This window comes from Aquarana catesbeiana, linkage group LG02 (assembly GCF_042186555.1).
Source record: "Aquarana catesbeiana isolate 2022-GZ linkage group LG02, ASM4218655v1, whole genome shotgun sequence".
Lineage (NCBI taxonomy): Eukaryota > Metazoa > Chordata > Amphibia > Anura > Ranidae > Aquarana > Aquarana catesbeiana.
The window spans coordinates 765,180,498-765,201,110 of NC_133325.1; the positions used below are offsets into that span (position 1 = coordinate 765,180,498).

Here is a 20,613-nt window from a genome sequence, read left to right on the forward strand (position 1 = left end):
CTAAATGTGAGCCTGGGATCTTTGAACCCAAACTGGTTATAAGGTTTTGTAGACTATGCCAACTTCGAAGCAGTAGCAATATAACCAATTGCCATATTATATCAGAGTAAGCGACAAGTTAGGTTTTGTTTTTATATTGCTATTGATTCTTATAGAAATAATAGGAATAACCTGATTGGTTGCCGTGGACGGCATTTCCCCATTCACGTTGCTCATGCACAAGGCTCGGTGTGCTTTGCAGTTCAGCTGTCTTGGGTCTGGAAAATTCAGTAATTGTCCCTTGTTATTTCAGTCCCTAAGGAAATAAGGAAGGGCATTGATGTCTGGGAGAATCAGTACCGAGGCCGTGAGATGGTTGGAATCGTCAGCTTCAGAACATTTGAAAATATCGCAAGGAAGCAAATTCAGAAATTTGAAGATCCAGCAATCGTAAAGTTGAATGAAGTCACAGGTGAGCACAAAGTCCTATGCAGATGACTGCAGACCATACCTTTTGTGTATTTATTTCATTATCTGCCAACCTGATTACCACGGGCATGCTCCGGTTTTGAAGAATTGCCCTTTAAAACTGAACTCCAGGCAGATGTAAAATACACAAATTAATACAGCTCTGTGTAGCACCCTGGAGTTTAGGCAGGGTTGCTCCTCACAAATTTACCTGCCAGGAATAATTATCCTGGTGGATTGATAGAGATCTATTGATTTCTCCCTAAGTTTGGCCTTGTTGCGCTTTTCTCTTCTACCACTAGGTAGCCGGGTACTTGGTGGTACTAGATACGAGAAGGGCAATGCAGGGTCAGGGTATGGGTATGTGGGGTATCTCAGCCAATAGGCAAGGAGTTTTCTTAAATCACTTGGCCTGCTGGGAGAACCTATATATTCAGGTGGAGTCAGGTGATCTAGGTTCTGTGCTACCCGGACGGCTGTCTGGGTGGAAGTGTGTTGTACTGCCTGGGCTGCTAGGCTGGAGATTGGACCTATCCTGGGCACATCTGGCTGCTAGTCTTTCTGAGGGTCTATCCAGAAGCAAGAGAGCAGAGCAGGGTTGGGACTGTGGCTTACAGTCCAACCAACAGTGATGGTTCTGCTGGCCAGAGAACTTGTTGTGGTCAGAGGTAGAGGGGAAGCTGTCGCCAGTAAGGGAACAACCGCCTTATTACCCGGGACCACAGTGAGTAGCTGGAGCAAGTACCGGAGCAGCATTCTCACCAACCGGGGACGGTGAAGAATTGGGAAACTTCAGTGGGTATCAAGCCAGGGACCCAGCCAACGGAGCTGACGCTTGCAGAGCAGCCTTGTGTGTCAAGCCAGGGACCGAGCAGGCCAGTGGGGTGAAGCTTGAGAGGTATCTAGAGTGCCAAGCAAGGGACCCAGCAGAGAAGTGAAGGTGACACTTGAGGAAGATACCACTGTGAAGATTGAAGGAGCTCAAGGAATTCAGTGGCAGTAAATCAGTGGGTCTAGTGAGAGACCAGGAGCTCAGTGGGCTGAAGAACTACAAGAAGTGATCGTAGTGGAAGTGAAGGAACTGTTACACTTTGTGTTAGGAACTGTTAAAGACTGTCCCCATAGGAGACCGCATTCCTGCACAGGCAGATGTGGCGTCTTGCTGGATGCCTTTCACTGCATGGCTGTCCTCCTATTGAAGTCTCGGAGTCTGCCAATTAATCTTGAAACTACCTAAGGGTGTCCTGGACCTAACCCTTTCTCCCTTTAAAACGTTTGTTAAGAGAAATAAACTCTCTTTTGCATTCAAGGTATGTCTGGCGCCCAATAACTTGAACTACTTTGCAGCCACCCTGCCTCACAACCCACCATATACAGAAGGATGTCAGCTATCCCTGGCCCTGGAGGTTCTCATTACACCGAAGGAGGCCTGGGACCTTGCTACATCTGTATTCATCAAAACAGAGCGCCACCCAAAGAGGGAAGCTCTGCTTGTTTGCACCCTCCTCCCCTCCACTGCCACATTTGGAACTTTTTGGGGGGGAGCGGGTACCTGGTTTTGACAGGTACCCGCTCCCACGTCCTGGTAGGATCACTGCAAGGCGATCTACATAATTTCCAGCGCCTTCCCCCAACTGCCTTCTGAGACACACAGAGGTCCCAAAAGGCGTCTGGACCATTCAGAAAGCACAACGCGACTCGCTCATGCGCAGTAGGAAGTGGGCTGTAAATCCCAAAACTGATTGACGAATCGGCTCAGGGTGTCGACATCGTGAGATCCCTGGACAGGTAAGTGTCCTTATATTAAAAGTCAGCAGCTACATTATTTGTAGCTGCTGACTTTTATTTTTTTTAATTTTTTTTACAGACTGGAACTCCTTTTTTTATTTTAAACATTTGTGTCAGTACCTGAATTTGTCTTGACATCAGCTTCTTGCAATCCCCTGTATAGTAAAGTGCAGATCAGGAGAGGGAAAAAAAACACCAAGGGGTAGATTTACTAAAGTCAAATAGACTGTGCACTTTGCAAGTGCAGTTGCACTCTGAAAGTGCAATGATTAAATGAGGTAAAGCTTTACTTAAAAAAAATATCCAATCACATGAAAGAAAAAGAAAAAAACTGCATTTTTGCTTGCACATGATTGGATGATGGAAGTCAGCAGAGCTTCTGCTCATTTACTAAGATCTGGAGAAACTGCACTTGCAAAGTGTACAATTTATTTGCCTTTAATAAATCAACCATAAAGAGCCAGTCAGTTGTGCTCATGTGCTTACAAATGACATGCTGATCGGAGGAAAGAGCAGAGTGACAGAGAGATGAGTTGTTTCTCCTTTCACTACCCGGTCTTAGGCTAGGGGAGGGACAAAACCCATAATGCTAGGTTCACACTGCTGTGATCTGAATTTGAGTGCAAATACAGTAGGTGACCGTGATATTGTGTCAATCTCGCCGCATTTCCCGGCGAGATTTGACAACCGCGAGCCCCGTCGCGGGAGCCAGCGCCGAGATGGCTCACTCATCGGGAAAGGAAAACTTTGTTTTCCTTTCCCGATGAGTGACAGGCAGTGCTGACAGCTGTCTAGTATGAATCCTGAGAGGGAACGCCGCGCCAAATTTTAAATGAAAAAACCGGCGTGGGTCCCCCCCCCAGGGGCATACCAGGCCCTTAGGTCTGGTATGGTTTGTAAGGGGAACCCCCTACGCTGATTAATCGGCGTGGGGGTCCCCCCAAAATCCATACCAGACCCTTATCCGAGCACGCAGCCCGGCCGGCCAGGAAAGGGGGTGGGGACGAGCGAGCGTCCCCCCCTTCTGAGCCGTACCAGGCCGCATGCCTTCAACTTGGGGGGGTGGGTGCCTTGGGAGAGGGGGGCGCCCTTCGGGGCCCCCCCACCCCAAAGCACCTTGTCCCCATGTTGATGAGGACAAGGCCCTCTTCCCGACAACCCTGGCCGTTGGTTGTCGGGGTCTGCGGGCGGGGGGCTTATCGGAATCCGGAGGCCCCCTTTAATAAGGGGGCCCCCAGATCCCGGCCACCCACCCTGTGTGAATGAGTATGGGGTACATGGTACCCCTACCCATTCACCTAGGGAAAAGTGTCAATAAAAAAAAAACACAGTACACAGGTTTTAAGAGTAATTTATTAGGCAGCCCCGGGGTCTTCTTCCGACTTCGGGGGGTCTCCTTCCCTCTTCTCCCGGTGTTCTGCTTCTTCTCCTGGGCCCCTCCGCTATCTTCTTCCAGCTCTTTTGCCAGCGAGGGGCCCGGTCTGCTGCCGCTGTCTTGTCGCCGCTGTCTTGTCGCCGCTGTCTTGCCGCCGCTGTCTCGCCGCCGCTGTCTCGCCGCCGCTGTCTCGTCGCTTCTTCTCTTCTTCTGATGTTGACACGACGCTCTCTCCGGCTGGAATGCTTTGTGCGAGCTGCGGAGCCATTTATATAGGCGGTGACCCCGCCCCCTTGTGACGCCATGGTCCCAGCATGCGCAGGGACTCTGGCGTCATAAGGGGGCGTGACCCCAGAGTCCCGGCGCATGCTGGGACCATGGCGTCATTGGGAAAGTTTTCCTTTCCCGATGAGTGAGCCAGCACGACATGCAGAGTACCCTGTCGCCGAGAACCAGCGCGATGGTATCGCGCTGGAAACACAATCTCACGGTCAGGTACTGTTACTGAATGGATCCCAGTTCATAGACTATGGGGTTGATTTACTAAAGGCAAAAAGGCTGTGAACAAAGTGCAGTTGCTCCAGAGCTTAGTAAATTAAGTGAAGCCTAACTTTGCAGAGAATACCCAATCACGTGCAAGGAGAATAAAAAAACTGAATTTTTGCTTACATATGATTGGATGGTGGAAGTCAGCAAATCTTCTGCTCATTTACTAAACTCTGGAGCAAGTGCTCTTGCAAAGGGCAACTACACTTTGTGAAGTGCACAGTCTATTTGCCTTTAGTTAATTAACCCCTATGACTGCCATTTTGGGTAGGCCTGATAAATAATATTGGCGGTTTCAGGTCTGGGCACAGCCCAACTTTCCCTGATTTCAAGGGACTGTCCCTGATTTGGAACAATATCCCTCTGTCCCTCTTCCCTCCTCATTTGTCCCTCATTCTGATCTATATAGTTGTATATAAAATGCACTTTTTATCTTTCAAAAAGTGTTTCCCAGTGCTAAACATTTCATCCAATTTTTAAATTGCTGCATTTGTAAATTTCAAAACCCAATATAAAGGAAAAGAAGTGGTATAAAAAAGCACTTGTGGGTTTATCTAATTTTTTTGTATAATTCCCCATTAGGGGGCGTGGCAGGGAGTGTGTCCTATTCCTACATACATTTGCTAATACCATAGCTCCCAACTGTCCCTGATTTGGAGCAATATCCCTCTGTCCCTCTTTCCCCCTCATTTGTCCCTCATTTTTGTCTGATCTATATAGTTGTATATAAAATGCACTTTTTATCTTTCAAAAAGTGTTTCCCAGCGCTAAACCTTTCATTCAAATTCTAAATTGCTGCATTTGTACATTTTAAAAGCCAATTTCAAGGAATAGTAGTGATAAAAAAAAGCCCGAATTTATTTAACCTTTTTTTGTGGTTAATTCTCCTTTAAGGGGGGTGTGACAGGGGGCGTGTCCTATTCCTACATACGTTTGCTAATAGGTGTCCCTCATTCCCATCTCAAAAAGTTGGGAGGTTTGTATTTTGTGGATCAGGGGTGGGCAACCTGGGGCCCTCCAGCTGTTGTGGAACTACATTTCCCATGAGGCATTGCAATGCTGGCAGTTACAATTACTCCCAGAGGCATAATGGGACTTGTAGTTCTGCAACAGCTGGAAGGCCCCAGGTTGCCTACCCCTGCTGTAGAGGATGCAGGGGGTTTGGGCCCCAGCTATCAGGGTTTAGCAATGCCATCTCCAAGATATGTTTACATAAAAACATTTAGGGCTTGATTAGACTTGCAGTTGGGGGAGGGGGAGGGGTGGTAAAATCCACGTTTTTAGCACCTTCCAACCCCACCCTCCCCCTTGCACAAGCAGATGGCAGTGTTCACATGGCGTGGTTGCATACTTTGCTTCATGCCTGGGGCAAAAATGATCACTGCCGCCGAACGTGATCCATTCAAGCAAAGCAGGACGTGCCAGAAACGTCCTGGAACTGAGTCTAAAGTGCCAAACATGGATCACTTTTAGGAGGCACGGCCGTTTAGATGCAAGTGTAAACGTAGTCTTAGAGCTACCTGTAATGAATGGATGGCTGGTGTCCTAATTGCCATGCTTACAAACACTAATTTTGCATTTTACTTTTTCTAGAGCTCATCCGATCATCCTTTAGTAATATTGCTTCAAAGCACTTTTTGCAATTTCCCAATCTCTACAGAAGTGCCAAGGTAGGTCTTGTGTCTCCGTCCTTCTTGCTGCACAAATTTTTCCACTGCACAAATGTAGCAGTTAAAGCGCAACTCAGTGAATTTTTTTTTTAAGCGTATGTTAACCCTAAATTTATTTTTCAGTAGGTTTAGCACCATGCCTCATTGTAAATTAGAGACCCCAGATCTCTCAATAAAGAGGACCTGTCATGGCCCATGTTATTACAAGGGATGTTGTTCATCCTTTCTGATAGCAATAAAAGAGATAAAAAAAAAAAAAAAAGATACGGTGTAACATTTTTTTTTTTTTTTTAAATCAAATAATGAAATAAAAAAAAGATTTTTGTAAAGAGGCACCATGCTCACGCACAAATGCGAACATAGGTCACATGGAGTGAGTCACCTGCTCCTCCATACTGGTAAGCAGTGTCGGCTGGTGGAATTTTTTTTTTGGGGGGGGGCGGCAAGCAGTGGGTCGGTCGGTAGCACTTGCCCCATCAGTGGCAGCCTCCCGCTCCCCTGCTCTCCATCACCGGCGGCTTCCCCTGCTCGGCGCCCTTCCATTCTCCTGCTCTCCATTACCGGCGGCTTCCCCTGCTTGATGCCCTTCCATTCTCCTGCTCTCCATCACCAGCGGCTTCCCCTGCTCGGCGCCCTCCCATTCTCCTGCTCTCCATCACTGGCGGCTTCCCCTGCTCGGCGGCCTCCCATTCTCCTGCTCTCCATATTGCTTCAAAAAAATATGCTACCGCTGTAATAAGTGCGCCTGGTGCCCCGAAAGGGGCAGGACGCATGAATAGGGGGTGGCCACAGCGGCCATGGATAGATTCATGCTACGCATGAATCTATCCATTATGCATATAGGGGGGTAGCGTGAGAGAGGGGGCGGCGCTCAGGCAACCCTAATGGATGGGCTGCCACTGCTAGGAAGTAATAGGCATATTCTTCTGCATCCAGTGAGTGACGCAAATTTAAGAATAAGCTGCTGGGGTGGGTAAAACAAGTGACTCTTTGTTAAACATGAAGTACTAATGCGACGCTAAACATGTAAACAATATATATAGTAAAGTGCTAGAGTGTAAAAGATAAATATAAAGCAGCTGACTTCTGAAGTGTTGCCAGCACCAAAATAATGAGTGATTTGTGATGAAGCAGCGCTAAATACCTCTTAAAAAATACTAAATATGGATAACTAATAATAAAGTGCTAATACTGTTCCCGGGTGTCTTTGAACCAATCTTACAGTATAAAGTGCTAATATTAAAGTGCTTGTAACAATATAAATTCTTAATGTGCAAAATGATGCAATAATAGTGACATCAAAAAAATTATAATTCATAGAGATGATGTAACTTCAAATGCTAAGCAAATAGTCTCTATAAGGGTAAGTACATCAAAGAAAGGAAAAAGTTCTAATGCAGATAATATAAAGACTTGTAGGAATCCTTCTCCAATCCACACCCTGTGTGCTCTAGCCTCTCACCTCAAGGGGAGACCCCAAATGGGTCTAGTCATGCATCAACAGATCAACAAATGTCCTTTTCCTCCTCCTTGGGTATATCTTAAACGAATGGTCACTGAAGTCTCCAGGCCTCGAGGTTTCCATAGCGAACTGGATTTTACAGAGAATTACAACACTACAGATCAAAAAGACAATTTTTTAAAAGGAGTTGGTCGTCACTGCGTGGTCGTGCGACGTTGCACCCAATCAAAATTGACGTCCTTTTTTTCCCCACAAATAGAGCTTTCTTTTCGTGGTATTTGATCACCTCTGCAGTTTTTATTTTTTGCGCTATAAACAAAAAAATAGCGACAATTTTGAAAAAAAACGCATTATTTTTTTACTTTTTGCTATAAGAAATATCCCCAAAAAATATAAAAAAATACACCGTTTTTTTTCCTCAGTTTAGGCCGATACGTATTCTTCCACATATTTTTGGTAAAAAAAATTGCAATCACCGTTTATTGATTGGTTTGCACAAAAGTTATAGCGTCTACAAAATAGGGAATAGTTTTATGGCATTTTTATTGATAATTTTTTTTTACTAGTAATAGCGGTGATCAGCAATTTTTATCGTGACTGCGACATTATGGCGGACACATTGGACACTTTTCGGGCGATTTTGGGACCATTCACATTTATACAGCGATCAGTGCAATTAAAAATTGGTTACTGTGTAAATGTGACTGGCACTGAAGGGGTTAACCACTAGATGGCGCTGTAGGGGTTAAGTGTGTCCTAGGGAGTGATTCTAACTGTGGGGGGAGGGGCTGTGTGTGACACGACACTGATCACCGCTCCCAATTACGGGGAGCTGCGATCAGTGACACTGTCACTAGGCAGAACGGGGAGATGCTTGTTTACATTAGCATCTCCCCGCTCTTCCTCACTGTGAGATGATCGCGGGTATCCCCGCAGTAGTTGGGTCCGCGGGACCTGCGATTACGGTCACGGCGGGCGCGCGCATGCCCGCAAGCCACCTCTTAGAGGGCATTGTACAGGTACGTTAATCTGCCTGTACGTGCCCTTCTTCCGCAGTATATCTGTGTGAGGCGGTCGGGAAGCGGTTAGGAGTGATTAATGGCTTCTTAGTGGCTCAGCAGAATGTGACAACAAAGTGTTGATTTTGACACGGGACCTTTCTCAAACAACGAACATTTACAAGCTCAGATTATTTTAACGGCACATGGACAAATTTGTTATACCATGTACGAATTTGGTGATTTTAACCAGACTTAGATTTAAGGTAAAGACAATTTCCAATAAATAATTTTAACTAAAACATACATTGTCACTAAGCCATTGACTATAAACTGAATCAGCTTCAGTGAGATGATCCACGTATGTGAATCCCTCTGGATGAATTGAAAAAGCAACAATTCATAGTGCAGTTAGAATTATCACAAATTCAAATCTTGTACTACAAAACTGAATAGTTCAGCTATATGTATGTCTCAGTTAATTGTCTACAGACCAATAGAAATGTATACTTTACCAAAAATCTGAAAATCCCTTCTCTGAGAGATATCAGCTGTTTGTACCAATGGACACCTCTTCCTCCTTTAATTTTTCCGTTCTCCCCTTCTGCACTTGGAATGGCAGTCGCTGTAGATCCGAGGGGGACGTGTAAGGAAAATAAAAAACAGCATTTTAGCTTGCACATGATTGGGTGATAAAATCAGCAGAGCTTCCACTCATTTCCAATCCCCTTAAATTCAGAGCGACTGCACATCCAAGTGCACTTTCAGTGCAAAGTGGATTTGCCTTTCGTAAATAACCCCCATAGACTTATATGGGCAACAAACAGGATGAAAAAGAGCCCAGTGTAGGTAGCTTGTGTGTTGTGTATGTATTTCCATGTTATACTTCGTTTTAACTGTACTACTTTTAGAATATGTTTATTTTTAACGGGTTAATCTTTTTTTTTTCTTTTTTTGCTTGCTCAAGGCTAAAATTGAGAATATCTGTAACATGCAGCAGAAGGAAGCAGAAAAAGGAATTCGGACTCAGTTTACATTAGAGAAAATTATTTATTGTCAGGATATCCTTTATGGTGGATCCCTGAAGGAAGCCCGAGAAGAGGCCACAAAGCCGTGCTTGGTAGTAAATCAGGACAAAGTTTCCAACCAGTTTTCTTTATCAGTTCAGGTGCAACCTGTAGCGCAGCCCAGGCAGTTTTCTTTTGATCAACCAGCTAAGGTGCAACCTGAAGCACAGCCTGGCCAGTTTTCTGTTCTCCTACCAGCTAAGGCGCAACCTGAAGCACAGCCCAGGCTGTTTTCTTTTGGTCAACCAGCTAAGGCGCAACCTGTAGCGCAGCCCAGGCTGTTTTCTTTTGGTCAACCAGCTAAGGCGCAACCTGAAGCACAGCCCGGACAGTTTTCTTTTCTTCAACCAGCTAAGGCGCAACCTAAATTACAGCTTGGCCAGTTTTCTTTTCTCCAACCAGCAAAGGTTCAAATTGAAGCACAGCCTGGCCAGTTTTCTATTCTCCAACCAGCTAAGGCACAACCTGAAGCACAGCCCAGCCAGTTTTCTTTTCTCCAACCAGCTAAGGTGCAACCTGAAGCACGGCCTGGACAGTTTTCTTTTCTCCAACCAGCTAAGGTTCAACCTGAAGTGCAGCCCGTACAGTTTTCTTTTCTCCAACCAGCTAAGGCGGAACCTGAAGCACAGCCCGGCCAGTTTTCTTTTCTCCAACCAGCTAAGGCGGAACCTGAAGCACAGCCCAGCCAGTTTTCTTTTCTCCAACCAGCCAAAGTTCAACCTGAAGCACAGCCCAGCCAGTTTTCTTTTCTCCAACCAGCTAAGGTGCAACCTGAAGCACAGCCCGGCCAGTTTTCTCTTCTCCAACCAGCAAAGCTTCAACCTGAAGCACAGCCTGGCCAGTTTTCTGTTCTCCTACCAGCTAAGGCGCAACCTGAAGCACAGCCCGGACAGTTTTCTTTTCTTCAACTAGCTAAGGCGCAACCTAAATTACAGCTTAGCCAGTTTTCTTTTCTCCAACCAGCTAAGGTTCAAACTGAAGCACAGCCTAGCCAGTTTTCTTTTCTCCAACCAGCTAAGGTGCAACCTGTAGCGCAGCCCAGGCAGTTTTCTTTTGGTCAACCAGCTAAGGTGCAACCTGCAGCACAGCCCAGCCAGTTTTCTTTTCTCCAACCAGCAAAGGTTCAAATTGAAGCACAGCCTGGCCAGTTTTCTATTCTCCAACCAGCTAAGGCACAACCTGAAGCACAGCCCAGCCAGTTTTCTTTTCTCCAACCAGCAAAGGTTCAAATTGAAGCACAGCCTGGCCAGTTTTCTATTCTCCAACCAGCTAAGGCACAACCTGAAGCACAGCCCAGCCAGTTTTCTTTTCTCCAACCAGCTAAGGTGCAACCTGAAGCACGGCCCGGACAGTTTTCTTTTCTCCAACCAGCTAAGGTTCAACCTGAAGTGCAGCCCGTACAGTTTTCTTTTCTCCAACCAGCTAAGGCGGAACCTGAAGCACAGCCCGGCCAGTTTTCTTTTCTCCAACCAGCTAAGGCGGAACCTGAAGCACAGCCCAGCCAGTTTTCTTTTCTCCAACCAGCCAAAGTTCAACCTGAAGCACAGCCCAGCCAGTTTTCTTTTCTCCAACCAGCTAAGGCACAACCTAAACCTCGGTACGGCAAGTTTTCTTTTCTCCAACCAGCTAAGGCACAACCTAAACCTCGGTACGGCAAGTTTTCTTTTCCCCAACTGGCTAAGGTACAATCTGTAGCACAGACTCAGGTGCAACCGGTTGCACAACCCAACCAGTTGGAGTTATCAATTGTTGAAATGTCCTTCCACATCCAGGCATATTTCAAGGTGAGTCTTTTGTGCATGATAAAGGTCCTTTTGAACCGGCCACAATTGCACTTATAAGACAAGAACAGAGCGTGCACCAGCCTTGCGCATTAACTTTGTGATACATTTATTGAAGTAATAAATTAGATGTTATTTCAAGCAGCCTTATCATCCCTACTCAGTTCACCTCTGTAAACTACAGAACATCTCCACCCTATTCTATGTAAATGGGTAGAAGGATAGTTGTTAGACATGTGCGCAGCCAAAAAATCCATTCGTTTTCATTTCATTCGTTTATTTTTTTTTTTTGTTTTTCAGGTCATTCGTTATGATCGCAATTCGTAAATTCGTACATTCGCTCATTCGTACATTCGTAAATTTGTATATTCTTACAGTCGTACATTCGTAAATTCGTACAATCGTAAATTTGTAAAATCATACATTTGTAAATTAGAAAATTCGGAAATTTGTAAATTCTAAATTTGAAAAGCCAAAAACCCGAAAATTCGAAAATCTGAAATAGTAACTAACTATTAAATTATAGGTATTGTAATTTCCTTTCAAATTTGACTATCAGTGAACGTAACAAATACGAATTTTATCGAAGTTACGAATTATCCAAAACGAATGCTGCATCTAAACAAATGGAACGGAACAAATTAATAATAAATAATAATAATAAAAGGTTTTTATTATTATTATTGTTATTAATTATTATTAATTCATTACGTTCCATTCGTTTGGATACGGCATTCGTTATTTTGGATCATTCATAACTTTGGATAAATTTGTATGTGTTACGTTCACTAACAGCCAAATTTGAAAGGAAATTACAATACCTCTAATTTAATAGTTACTAGTAATAGTTAAGTTATTATTAGTTATTTATTATTTCAGATTTCCGAATTTACAAATTTACGAATTCACTTATTTACGAATGTGCGAATGTACAAATTTACCAATTTACGAATGTACTAATTTACGAATGTACAAATTTTTCAAATTTACGAATATTCGGAAAAATTCGTTAAACGGGTTTTCGTTAATTTGGATATTTCCGTAATAACGAATTTGTTGAAATTCGTTAAAAAACGAATTCGGAACGAAACGAATTGCACATGCCTAACAGTTGTCCTGTAGTCCTGTATTAGGGTGACAACCCTCCTCCTCTATAGGTTCAGTAGAGTGTTGTCACCCTAAGACAGGAAGTATGTTACTGGCAGGACCACCAAGTGAAGACACACTTTAAGAGGGCTGCCTAAAGTACCAATTCGTCATCCATGCTCTAACGTCTCAATCATTTTCTTTCACCTAGAATGCAACGACTCGCCTGGCCAATCAAATCCCTCTTATTATTCAGTACTACGTCTTGTTCGAGTTTGCTACACAGCTTGAGTCTCAGATGATGGAGCTGATCCAGGATAAAGAGAATTTAGATGTGCTCCTACAGGAGAAGCAGGATACGAGCAGAGAGAGGAAGACCTTAAAGGACCACATTGAACGTCTACGTGCTGCTCAACAGCGACTAGCAGGATTCCCCAACTAGAACTCGCTTCCCTATGGACCTCATATGATCACACAAGCCTCTGTAACCATCCTAAATAATCATCTGTTACAATAGAATGCACAGCACCATAATAGATAGTAAGCACCTTTGGCTGCGGTACAAACCTAACTACATTTCCGTGACTGACCACTATTCTTGTGAAGAAATGTTTAAAAAAAATATTTTTCAAACTAGCTGAAATATCTTGTTTATGCAAAGTGTTTATATGTCATAAATAAGAAGCAACTAATTTACTCCATTTACTTTTATTTATACCAATAGGTTAAACGAATAACTATTCAAATGGTGAAATATAAGTAAAAAGTTACCAAGTGCCTATTAAAACTGGTGCTTATGTGAAAAAAAATCAATTGTATAGATCTATGCGTTCATAATCTTTCAACACACCAATTCAATTATTACTTGTTCCTCTTTAAAAAAACTAGCATAAATAAACACCCTTGTGATGTGCCATAAAAGATAAAGTCCATATGAGGATATCTTGTATTGTAGATCAATCATGAATCTTCTGCTTTGGAACAAACAAATAAATGATCTTCCCGCTATAGGTAAAGTAGAAATGCTCGCTTAGGCCCCTTTCACACTGGGGCGGTGGGGGCGTCGGCGGTAAAACAGCGCTATTTTTAGCGCTGTTTTACTGTTGTTTTTGCGGCGGTATTCGGCCGCTAGCGGTGCGGTTTTAACCCCCGCTGGCGGCCGAAAAAGGGTTAAAACCGCTCGCATAGCGCGGCTATAGCCGCGGTATTGCCGCGGTATAGCCGCGCTGCCCCATTGATTTCAATGGGCAGGAGCGGTTTAGGAGCGGTGAATACACCGCTCCTTCACCGCTCCAAAGATGTGGCTTGCAGGAGTTTTTTTCTTCTCCTGCCTGCGCACCGCTTCAGTGTGAAAGCCCTCAGGCTTTCACACTGAACAAACAGTAGAGGCTGTGTGCAAACAGGAAAATCCGGACCGCCGCACTCCAGGAAATTATAATCCAAATTGCTTTATTGTAAAATCAGGAACATGTCATACAGGACATCATTGACAGGGTGTACAGGCAATCAGCTAATGCGTTTCGCACTATGTCAATGATGTCTCCGTTCCCAGTAGAAGCCTGTTGAGGGGAAACGCGCGTCGGATGGAGCAAGTGGCTGTGATGCCATCACGTTTTATTCATTTTTTCCCTATGCAATGAGAAGGCTCAACCCTCTGCTGCCTGTGAAACATTTTTTATCCAGTTCCCTTTGCTGTGCACTATTTGCGGTGATGTTGCTGTGCAATTTGATTTGATTTTTGGCTTGCAGTTTCCGAAATGCTGTGTTCTTAGTGCTGTGTGCAATTGTTGTGAAATTACAAGTGACTTTTAATAAATTTTTACATCTACACTATGGAGTTTCCCCCGTTTTGTTTTCATTGAGGGGTCTGGATGTGTGGAGGATTGAGGGAAGATAATTGACCTTCCCTCCCACAGCTGTGGAAGTTTAACACCTGAACCCAAAGAAAGTGTCTGTTGGTTATTCCATTCAATGGCGTCCCTGGGGGGGGGCAGAGGGGGCCCTTCTCCCATCCTTAGGACAGGAGAACCAGCCTGTAAATTCCAAGAGATGCCAGACCAGTGCTGTCAATAGCAGGGGCAGGACAGCAAGAGGAGGCTGGGGAACCCCACAGTGGCAGAACACCAGGGCCCGGTGGCAAGACAACCTTTGCAACCCTGATAGTTCTCCCACTGCTTTGGATCCTTATATTTTCTTGGTATGCTGGTGACATATATCTCTTGTAGGAAGGGAGCTCACTGCAGAAAATGTGAAAGGGCCGTTGTGGGGTTGTAGTAAAGGGCCCCAGGATATATATATATATATATATATATATATATATATATATATATATATATAAAATATAGTTGCCCCCCTATATTTGTCCCTGTCCCCCCATGTGCCCCCCCTAAATATGAAAGCTGGAGACGCCACTGATTCCATTGAAGAAAAACAGGAAAAACTTTCTGGATTACTACCCAGGTGGAGATCACAGATGCCGGCAGGCGAATGCAACAAGCCTTTAAGATCTCTATAATTTGAGATCCTTCAGATTCGGTAAGCGAGCATTTCTACTTTACCTATAGCGGGAAGATCATTTATTTGTTTGTTCCAAAGCAGAAGATTCATGATTGATCTACAATACAAGATATCCTCATATGGACTTTATCTTTTATGACACATCACAAGGGTGTTTATTTGTGCTATTTTTTTAAAGAGGCACCAGTTTTAATAGGCACTTGGTAACTTTTTACTTATATTTCACCATTTGAATAGTTATTCATTTAACCTATTGGTATACGTAAAAGTAAATGGAGTAAATTAGTTGCTCCTTATTTATGACATATAAACACTTTACATAAACAAGATATTTCAGCTAGTTTGAAAAATATTTTTTTAAAACATTTCTTCACGAGAATAGTGGTGAATCACGGAAATGTAGTTGTATACATTGTATTCAGATACATAGTTATTGGTGGCGCGCTTGTAAATTTTTTTTGTTACTTTGTTTGGGTCCTTTTTGTATTTTTGACTTACACGAGCAGCTGCACCGTTTTGTTGTTTTTTTACATATGGTTAGAGCAAAATATACTCTTTTGATACAGTGCGGTACAAACCTCCCCAGATTATAAGCCGGCCCCATCAGGATCTCCTAAAGGTTGGAGTTTCGGAAAAACCACAGCCTGCATCCCACGATAAAATTCTGGAACCTAACTGACCAATCATGAGGCCCGGGCAATAATACACAGGATGTTGTTTGTTTTTTTTTTGTAATGCACTTCAGTAAAATAAGAGAAAAAAGTGAACAGCATTACGTGTAGAAAACAACACAGAGCTCCGCCCCTCATTGCCCATACATGGCATGCAATGGGGTAGATTTACTAAAACTGGTGCACTCAGAATCTGGTGCAGCTGTGCATGGTAGCCAATCAGCTTCTAACTTCAGCTTGTTCAGTTAAAGCGGAGTTCCACCCAAAAATGGAACTTCAAGTGACGGTGACCCCCTGACATGCCACATTTGGCACGTCATTTTTTTGGGGGGGGGAGGGGAGCGGATAGCCTCCTTTTAGAGGCATCCAGCTCCCACTATCTCCCGGGACTCCGCGGCGCCGGAAGGAAGTTCACCTCTCCTCCCCCCGTCCCTCCCTGAAATCTTCTTGGGACACATCACAGGTCCCAGAAGATTGCCCGGCCATTCACAGTGCGGCTTGCGCATGCGCAGTGAGGCCACAGCCGGGCATACAGTAATAATCCCCGATGCCGTGAAGAGGAGGGGGAGAGGAGAGGGGCTTCGTGCACCCACATCGCTGGACCCTGGGACAGGTGAGTGTCTGATTATTAAAAGTCAGCAGCTACACTTTTTTCAGCTGCTGACTTTTAATTTTTTTGTTTTTGGCGGAACTCCGCTTTAAGCTTTGACAATAAAACCTGGAAGCCGATTGGTTTCTATGCAGAGTTGCACCAGATTTTGCACTCTCCACTTTCGGTAAATTACCCCCAATGTGTTATCGCAGGGACTGTGTTTCCTCCTTCCTGTTGAGTTTTGGCTTAATGGGTGTCTCCTTTGTCTCCAGTGCCTTCCTGGTGACACGCCAACATGGGAACTGCCACCACCCAGTGCCTTGCCCGTGGGACACATGAGCTGCCTTCTGGTGCTCTGGCACTGTGGTGTGTACTCAGTAGGGGCTGCTGCCTTTCAGTGCTCTGGCGCTGTGTACGGTAGGGCTTGCTGCCACTTTCTCCGGACAGAGCATGTGCAGTAGGGTGCTGTTGTCGCTGTGCCTGGCCAATGCATGCATATTACTGTGTTTGGCTTGCAAAGCACTCTACTGTGCAACAGTGCATGCGCTGGTTGAGCACAGCTTCAAAGACCCCTTTGTACTTGCCAGGCACAGTGCCAGATCTCAGAGAGAAGCCCCTACTGTTCATGCACTTGGCAGACAATGCCAGCAGGTCCTATTGCACATCGGTCCTACTGCTGTGTACAGGTGGCACTCCTGGGGGGGGGGGGGGGGGGGGGGACATTAAAAGCAAAAGATTAAGGGGCACAAAATTATTTTGCACTATTTGGGGGGAACTTAATGTATAGGGTTTTAATTTCAGGGTTTTTTACTACTTTAACCGCTTCAGCCCCGGAAGATTTGGCTGCTGAATGACCAGGCCATTTTTTGTGATTCGGCACTGCGTTGCTTTAACTGACAATTGCGCGGTCATGCGGCGCTGCACCCAAACAAAATTGACGTCCTTTTTTTCCCCACAAATAGAGCTTTCTTTTGGTGGTATTTGATCATCTCTGCGGCTTTTATTTTTTGTGCTATAAACAAAAAAAGAAAAACAATTAAAAAAAAAAAACACAATATTTTGTACTTTTTGCTATAATAAATATCCTTATTTTTTTTTTTTAAAAAGTAATTTTTTTCTCAGTTTAGGCCGTTACGTATTTTTTTACATATTTTTGGTAATAAAAATAGCAATAAGCGTACATTGATTGGTTTGCACAAAAGTTATAGAGTCTACAAAATAGGTAGATAGATTTATAGCATTATTATTATCATTATTTTTTTACTAGTAATGGCAGCGATCTGCGATTTTTATCAGGACTGCGACATTATGGCAGACACATTGGACACTTTTGACACCTTTTTGGGACCATTGTCATTTATACAGCGATCAGTGCTATAAAAATGCACTGATTACTGTATAAATGTCACTGGCAGGGAAGGGGTTAACACTAGGGGGCGATCAAGGGCTTAACTGTGTTCCGTCTCTGTGTTCTAACTGTAGGGGGAATAGGACTGTCTAGGGGAGATGACAGATCGCTGTTCATACTTTGTATGAACACAGGATCAGTCTCTTCTCCCCTCAGAGAACCGGAAACTGTGTGTTTACACACACAGATCCCGGTTCTCGGTGTGTCACGAGCGATCGCGGGAGCCCGGCGGTCATCGCGCCCGCCGGGCACTCTCATCGGCTCCGGGGACCACGGGGCGAAGTGACGTAACATACGTCGATTCGCCGAGCCGTGCCATTCTGACGCAGTAAAACTGCGGCGGCTGGTCGGCTCGTATGCACATGGGCTTATGAATTTATGTTCCAAATATGCTGAAAGTTTCTACCAAAACATGGCCAAAACAATGCCTCTAATGTTGTATATGTACAAATGTTTATGCACGTGTAGCGGTACCCCCATAGGGGCTGCTGAAAGTTGTGGCCCACCTGTCCCCCTGCCCAGCCCGGCATTCACTTCCCACTCACCCTGGAGACAATGAACAGTCCAGATGTTTGTTTTGTTATTTTATTGAGGAATTTGAACTTGGATAGGGATAGGAATATATGGGATGCCCAGTAGAAAGAACAATTGGTTGATTGTATTTTCAATAAGTTGGGACACTATATACACTTTACAACTCCAGTCTCCTCCAGCACAACACTTGCTTGCAGACTGTTTCTCTCTCTCTCTCTCTCTCTCTCTCTCTCTCTCTCTCTCTCTCTCTCTTTCTCTCCTGCACAACACTTCACTTCCAGGTACAGCTAGCACATGGTTAGGCCTAACACTAGGATTACTACCTGTCCAGGTTTCACCCGGACAGGGTTTTGAATCATGTGTCGGGGTTTCAGTATGCCTGAGACCCGGACACAATATTCAGACAGGGATGTGGCTCGGAACAGGGCCTGACAGGAGGGTGAGGGGGCACTATGCACGCTGCATTACTATTCTCTTTGGAGTTACCAAAGGTGTCCCGGGTCTGTTACAATTCTATAGTGTATACTAAAAATTTTTTTTTGCTGTACACTGCTAAAGTGTTCGGGTTTAGCTTGAAGAAAAAGTGGTAACCCTAGTTCACACTGACTCAGTCAGGCCCTAGAAATTGCCATTTATAAGCAGGGACCGTGGGTCCCTTTAATGTAGCAAAAGAATAAGAAGTCTTTAGTGGTAGCTACTGCTCCCAGCAATCCCTCTTCAGGTCCTGCCAGCCCTCCTGGCTGCAGCTGCCCGTCTTCACTGCCCGTGACATTGCAATCCTCACTGCTCCACACCCAGCTCTGACTGTTTCCTCCCAGTCTTCTCTGGCATGCCTCTCTAGTCCTCCCGACAGCACATGTCACTCACCAACCCTCCTGGCTGCACACATCGGTGGTTCCCTCCTGAAGACTTGCTCTGACCAGGGGCGGACTGACCATTCGGGCACTGCCCGAGGACCCCATGCCACTAAGGGGCCCCATCAGGGTTTCCAGCCTCCATAAAACCAGGGACAGTATGTAAAAATCTGTGTTTTAAAAAAAATCCCAAGATTATAGCTGCCCCGCCTCTCCAGTACCTTTTCAGTGTGTGTGTATGTGTATTCTGTGTGTGTATACTGTGTGTCTGTGTGTGTATACTGTATGTGTGTGTGTAGACTGTGTGGCCCCATAATCTATTGCCTGGGGGCTCCATAATCTCCTATTGCCTGGGGGCCCCATAATCTCCTATTGCCCGGGGGCCCCATAATCTCCTATTGCCCGGGGGCCCCATAATCTCCTATTGCCCGGGGGGCCCCATGAGTTGTCAGTCCGCCCCTGGCTCTCACTGTCCTCTCCGACTCCTCTCTGTGCCTCCTGGTCTTGAAGGGATCCGCCCTGCACCCGATTCCCAGGCCCAAGGTCACCCCCCCCCCAGAATGGGGAGTGCGCTTAAAGGCCCCCCGACAGCCTAGCACTACATCCTCAGTTCTTGCACCTGACAACTCCTCCCCAGCTGGGCTGACTCTAGGTATTTAGGGAGGCCTGCCCCCTGCCAGTCCAAATTGGGGATTGGTCAGGGCTCCTTAGAACACCCCAGGCAGCTCCACCTCTCTTTCCCTCCTCTCTTCTAGAATACAAAAAAGCAGGAGGGAGGTAACCGAGAAGTGATACTATCTGTAAGTCCCCAGCCTACTCTAGGCCACTCCCAGCCCACACAGATCAAAACAAACAGGTCTAGCTTCCAGCTAAACCTGCCTGAATTTACCTGCACTCACCAAAAATCTCAACTCTAGCACTTACCTAAGTAGAGGGTGCTACACACGTAGTGTAAATGCATCCTACTAACCAGAATAATAAAATGTTCCAGCTATTGGAATACATTTACGCACATACGTGTTTATGCAAGAAAATCATGCTCATAAGCTCCTCTCTGAATGCACCGTTTTTTAATCCTCTAACCGCTGCTCTTATAAAACTGATCTAAATGTCTGATGTGCCTGGCCACATAGGCTAACATAGAACTTCATCTAGAGGCATAAAAAAAAAGAAAGGCTAGACAACTCTAATGCCCCGTACACACAGTCGGACATTGATCGGACATTCCGACAACAAAATCCTAGGATTTTTTCCGATGGATGTTGGCTCAAACTTGTCTTGCATACACACGGTCACACAAAGTTGTTGGAAAATCCGATCGTTTTAAACGCGGTGATGTAAAACGCGTACGTTGGGACTATAAATGGGGCAGTGGCCAATAGCTTTCATCTCTTTATTTATTCTGAGCATGCGTGGCACTTTGTCCGTCGGATTTGTGTACACACGATCGGAATTTCCGACAACGGATTTTGTTGTCGGAAAATTTTATATCCTGCTCTCAAACTTTGTGTGTCGGAAAATCCGATGGAAAATGTGTGATGGAGCCTACACACGGTCGGAATTTCCGACAACAAGGTCCTATCACACACTTTCCGTCGGAAAATCCGACCGTGTGTACGGGGCATGAGAGCGGCATTTTTTCTGGTGTAAAAAGAGCCTGACATTCTCTAAAAATATAGCTAGGCCAAAAGTATGTGGCCTGTCCCCTTGGGCAATCCCATTACCAAATAGGCAGAGTAGGCACCGGCCTATGGGCCTCACACTGTTTAGGGGCCTGTGACAACAGATCAAAAGAATACTGTTTTGATCTTGAAAGA

General features: G+C 45.0%; 1 protein-coding gene across 3 annotated transcripts in view; it reads left to right on the forward strand.

Annotated features, from left to right (window-relative positions):
• The window catches only part of LOC141129301 (interferon-induced GTP-binding protein Mx2-like), an 80,341-nt gene extending 65,536 nt beyond the window's left edge, over positions 1–14,805 (forward strand). For 2 of the 3 annotated variants that reach the window (XM_073617253.1, XM_073617254.1), the window contains 4 exons: positions 293–451; positions 5,750–5,826; positions 9,254–11,137; positions 12,432–14,805. In XM_073617253.1, coding sequence (XP_073473354.1) covers positions 293–451; positions 5,750–5,826; positions 9,254–11,137; positions 12,432–12,662 — 2,351 coding nt within the window. In that variant the 3' untranslated portion in view covers positions 12,663–14,805. The remainder of the gene's footprint in view (positions 1–292; positions 452–5,749; positions 5,827–9,253; positions 11,138–12,431) is intronic. The other variant, XM_073617255.1, reaches the window with a different exon arrangement.
• The last annotated feature ends 5,808 nt before the right edge of the window (positions 14,806–20,613 follow it).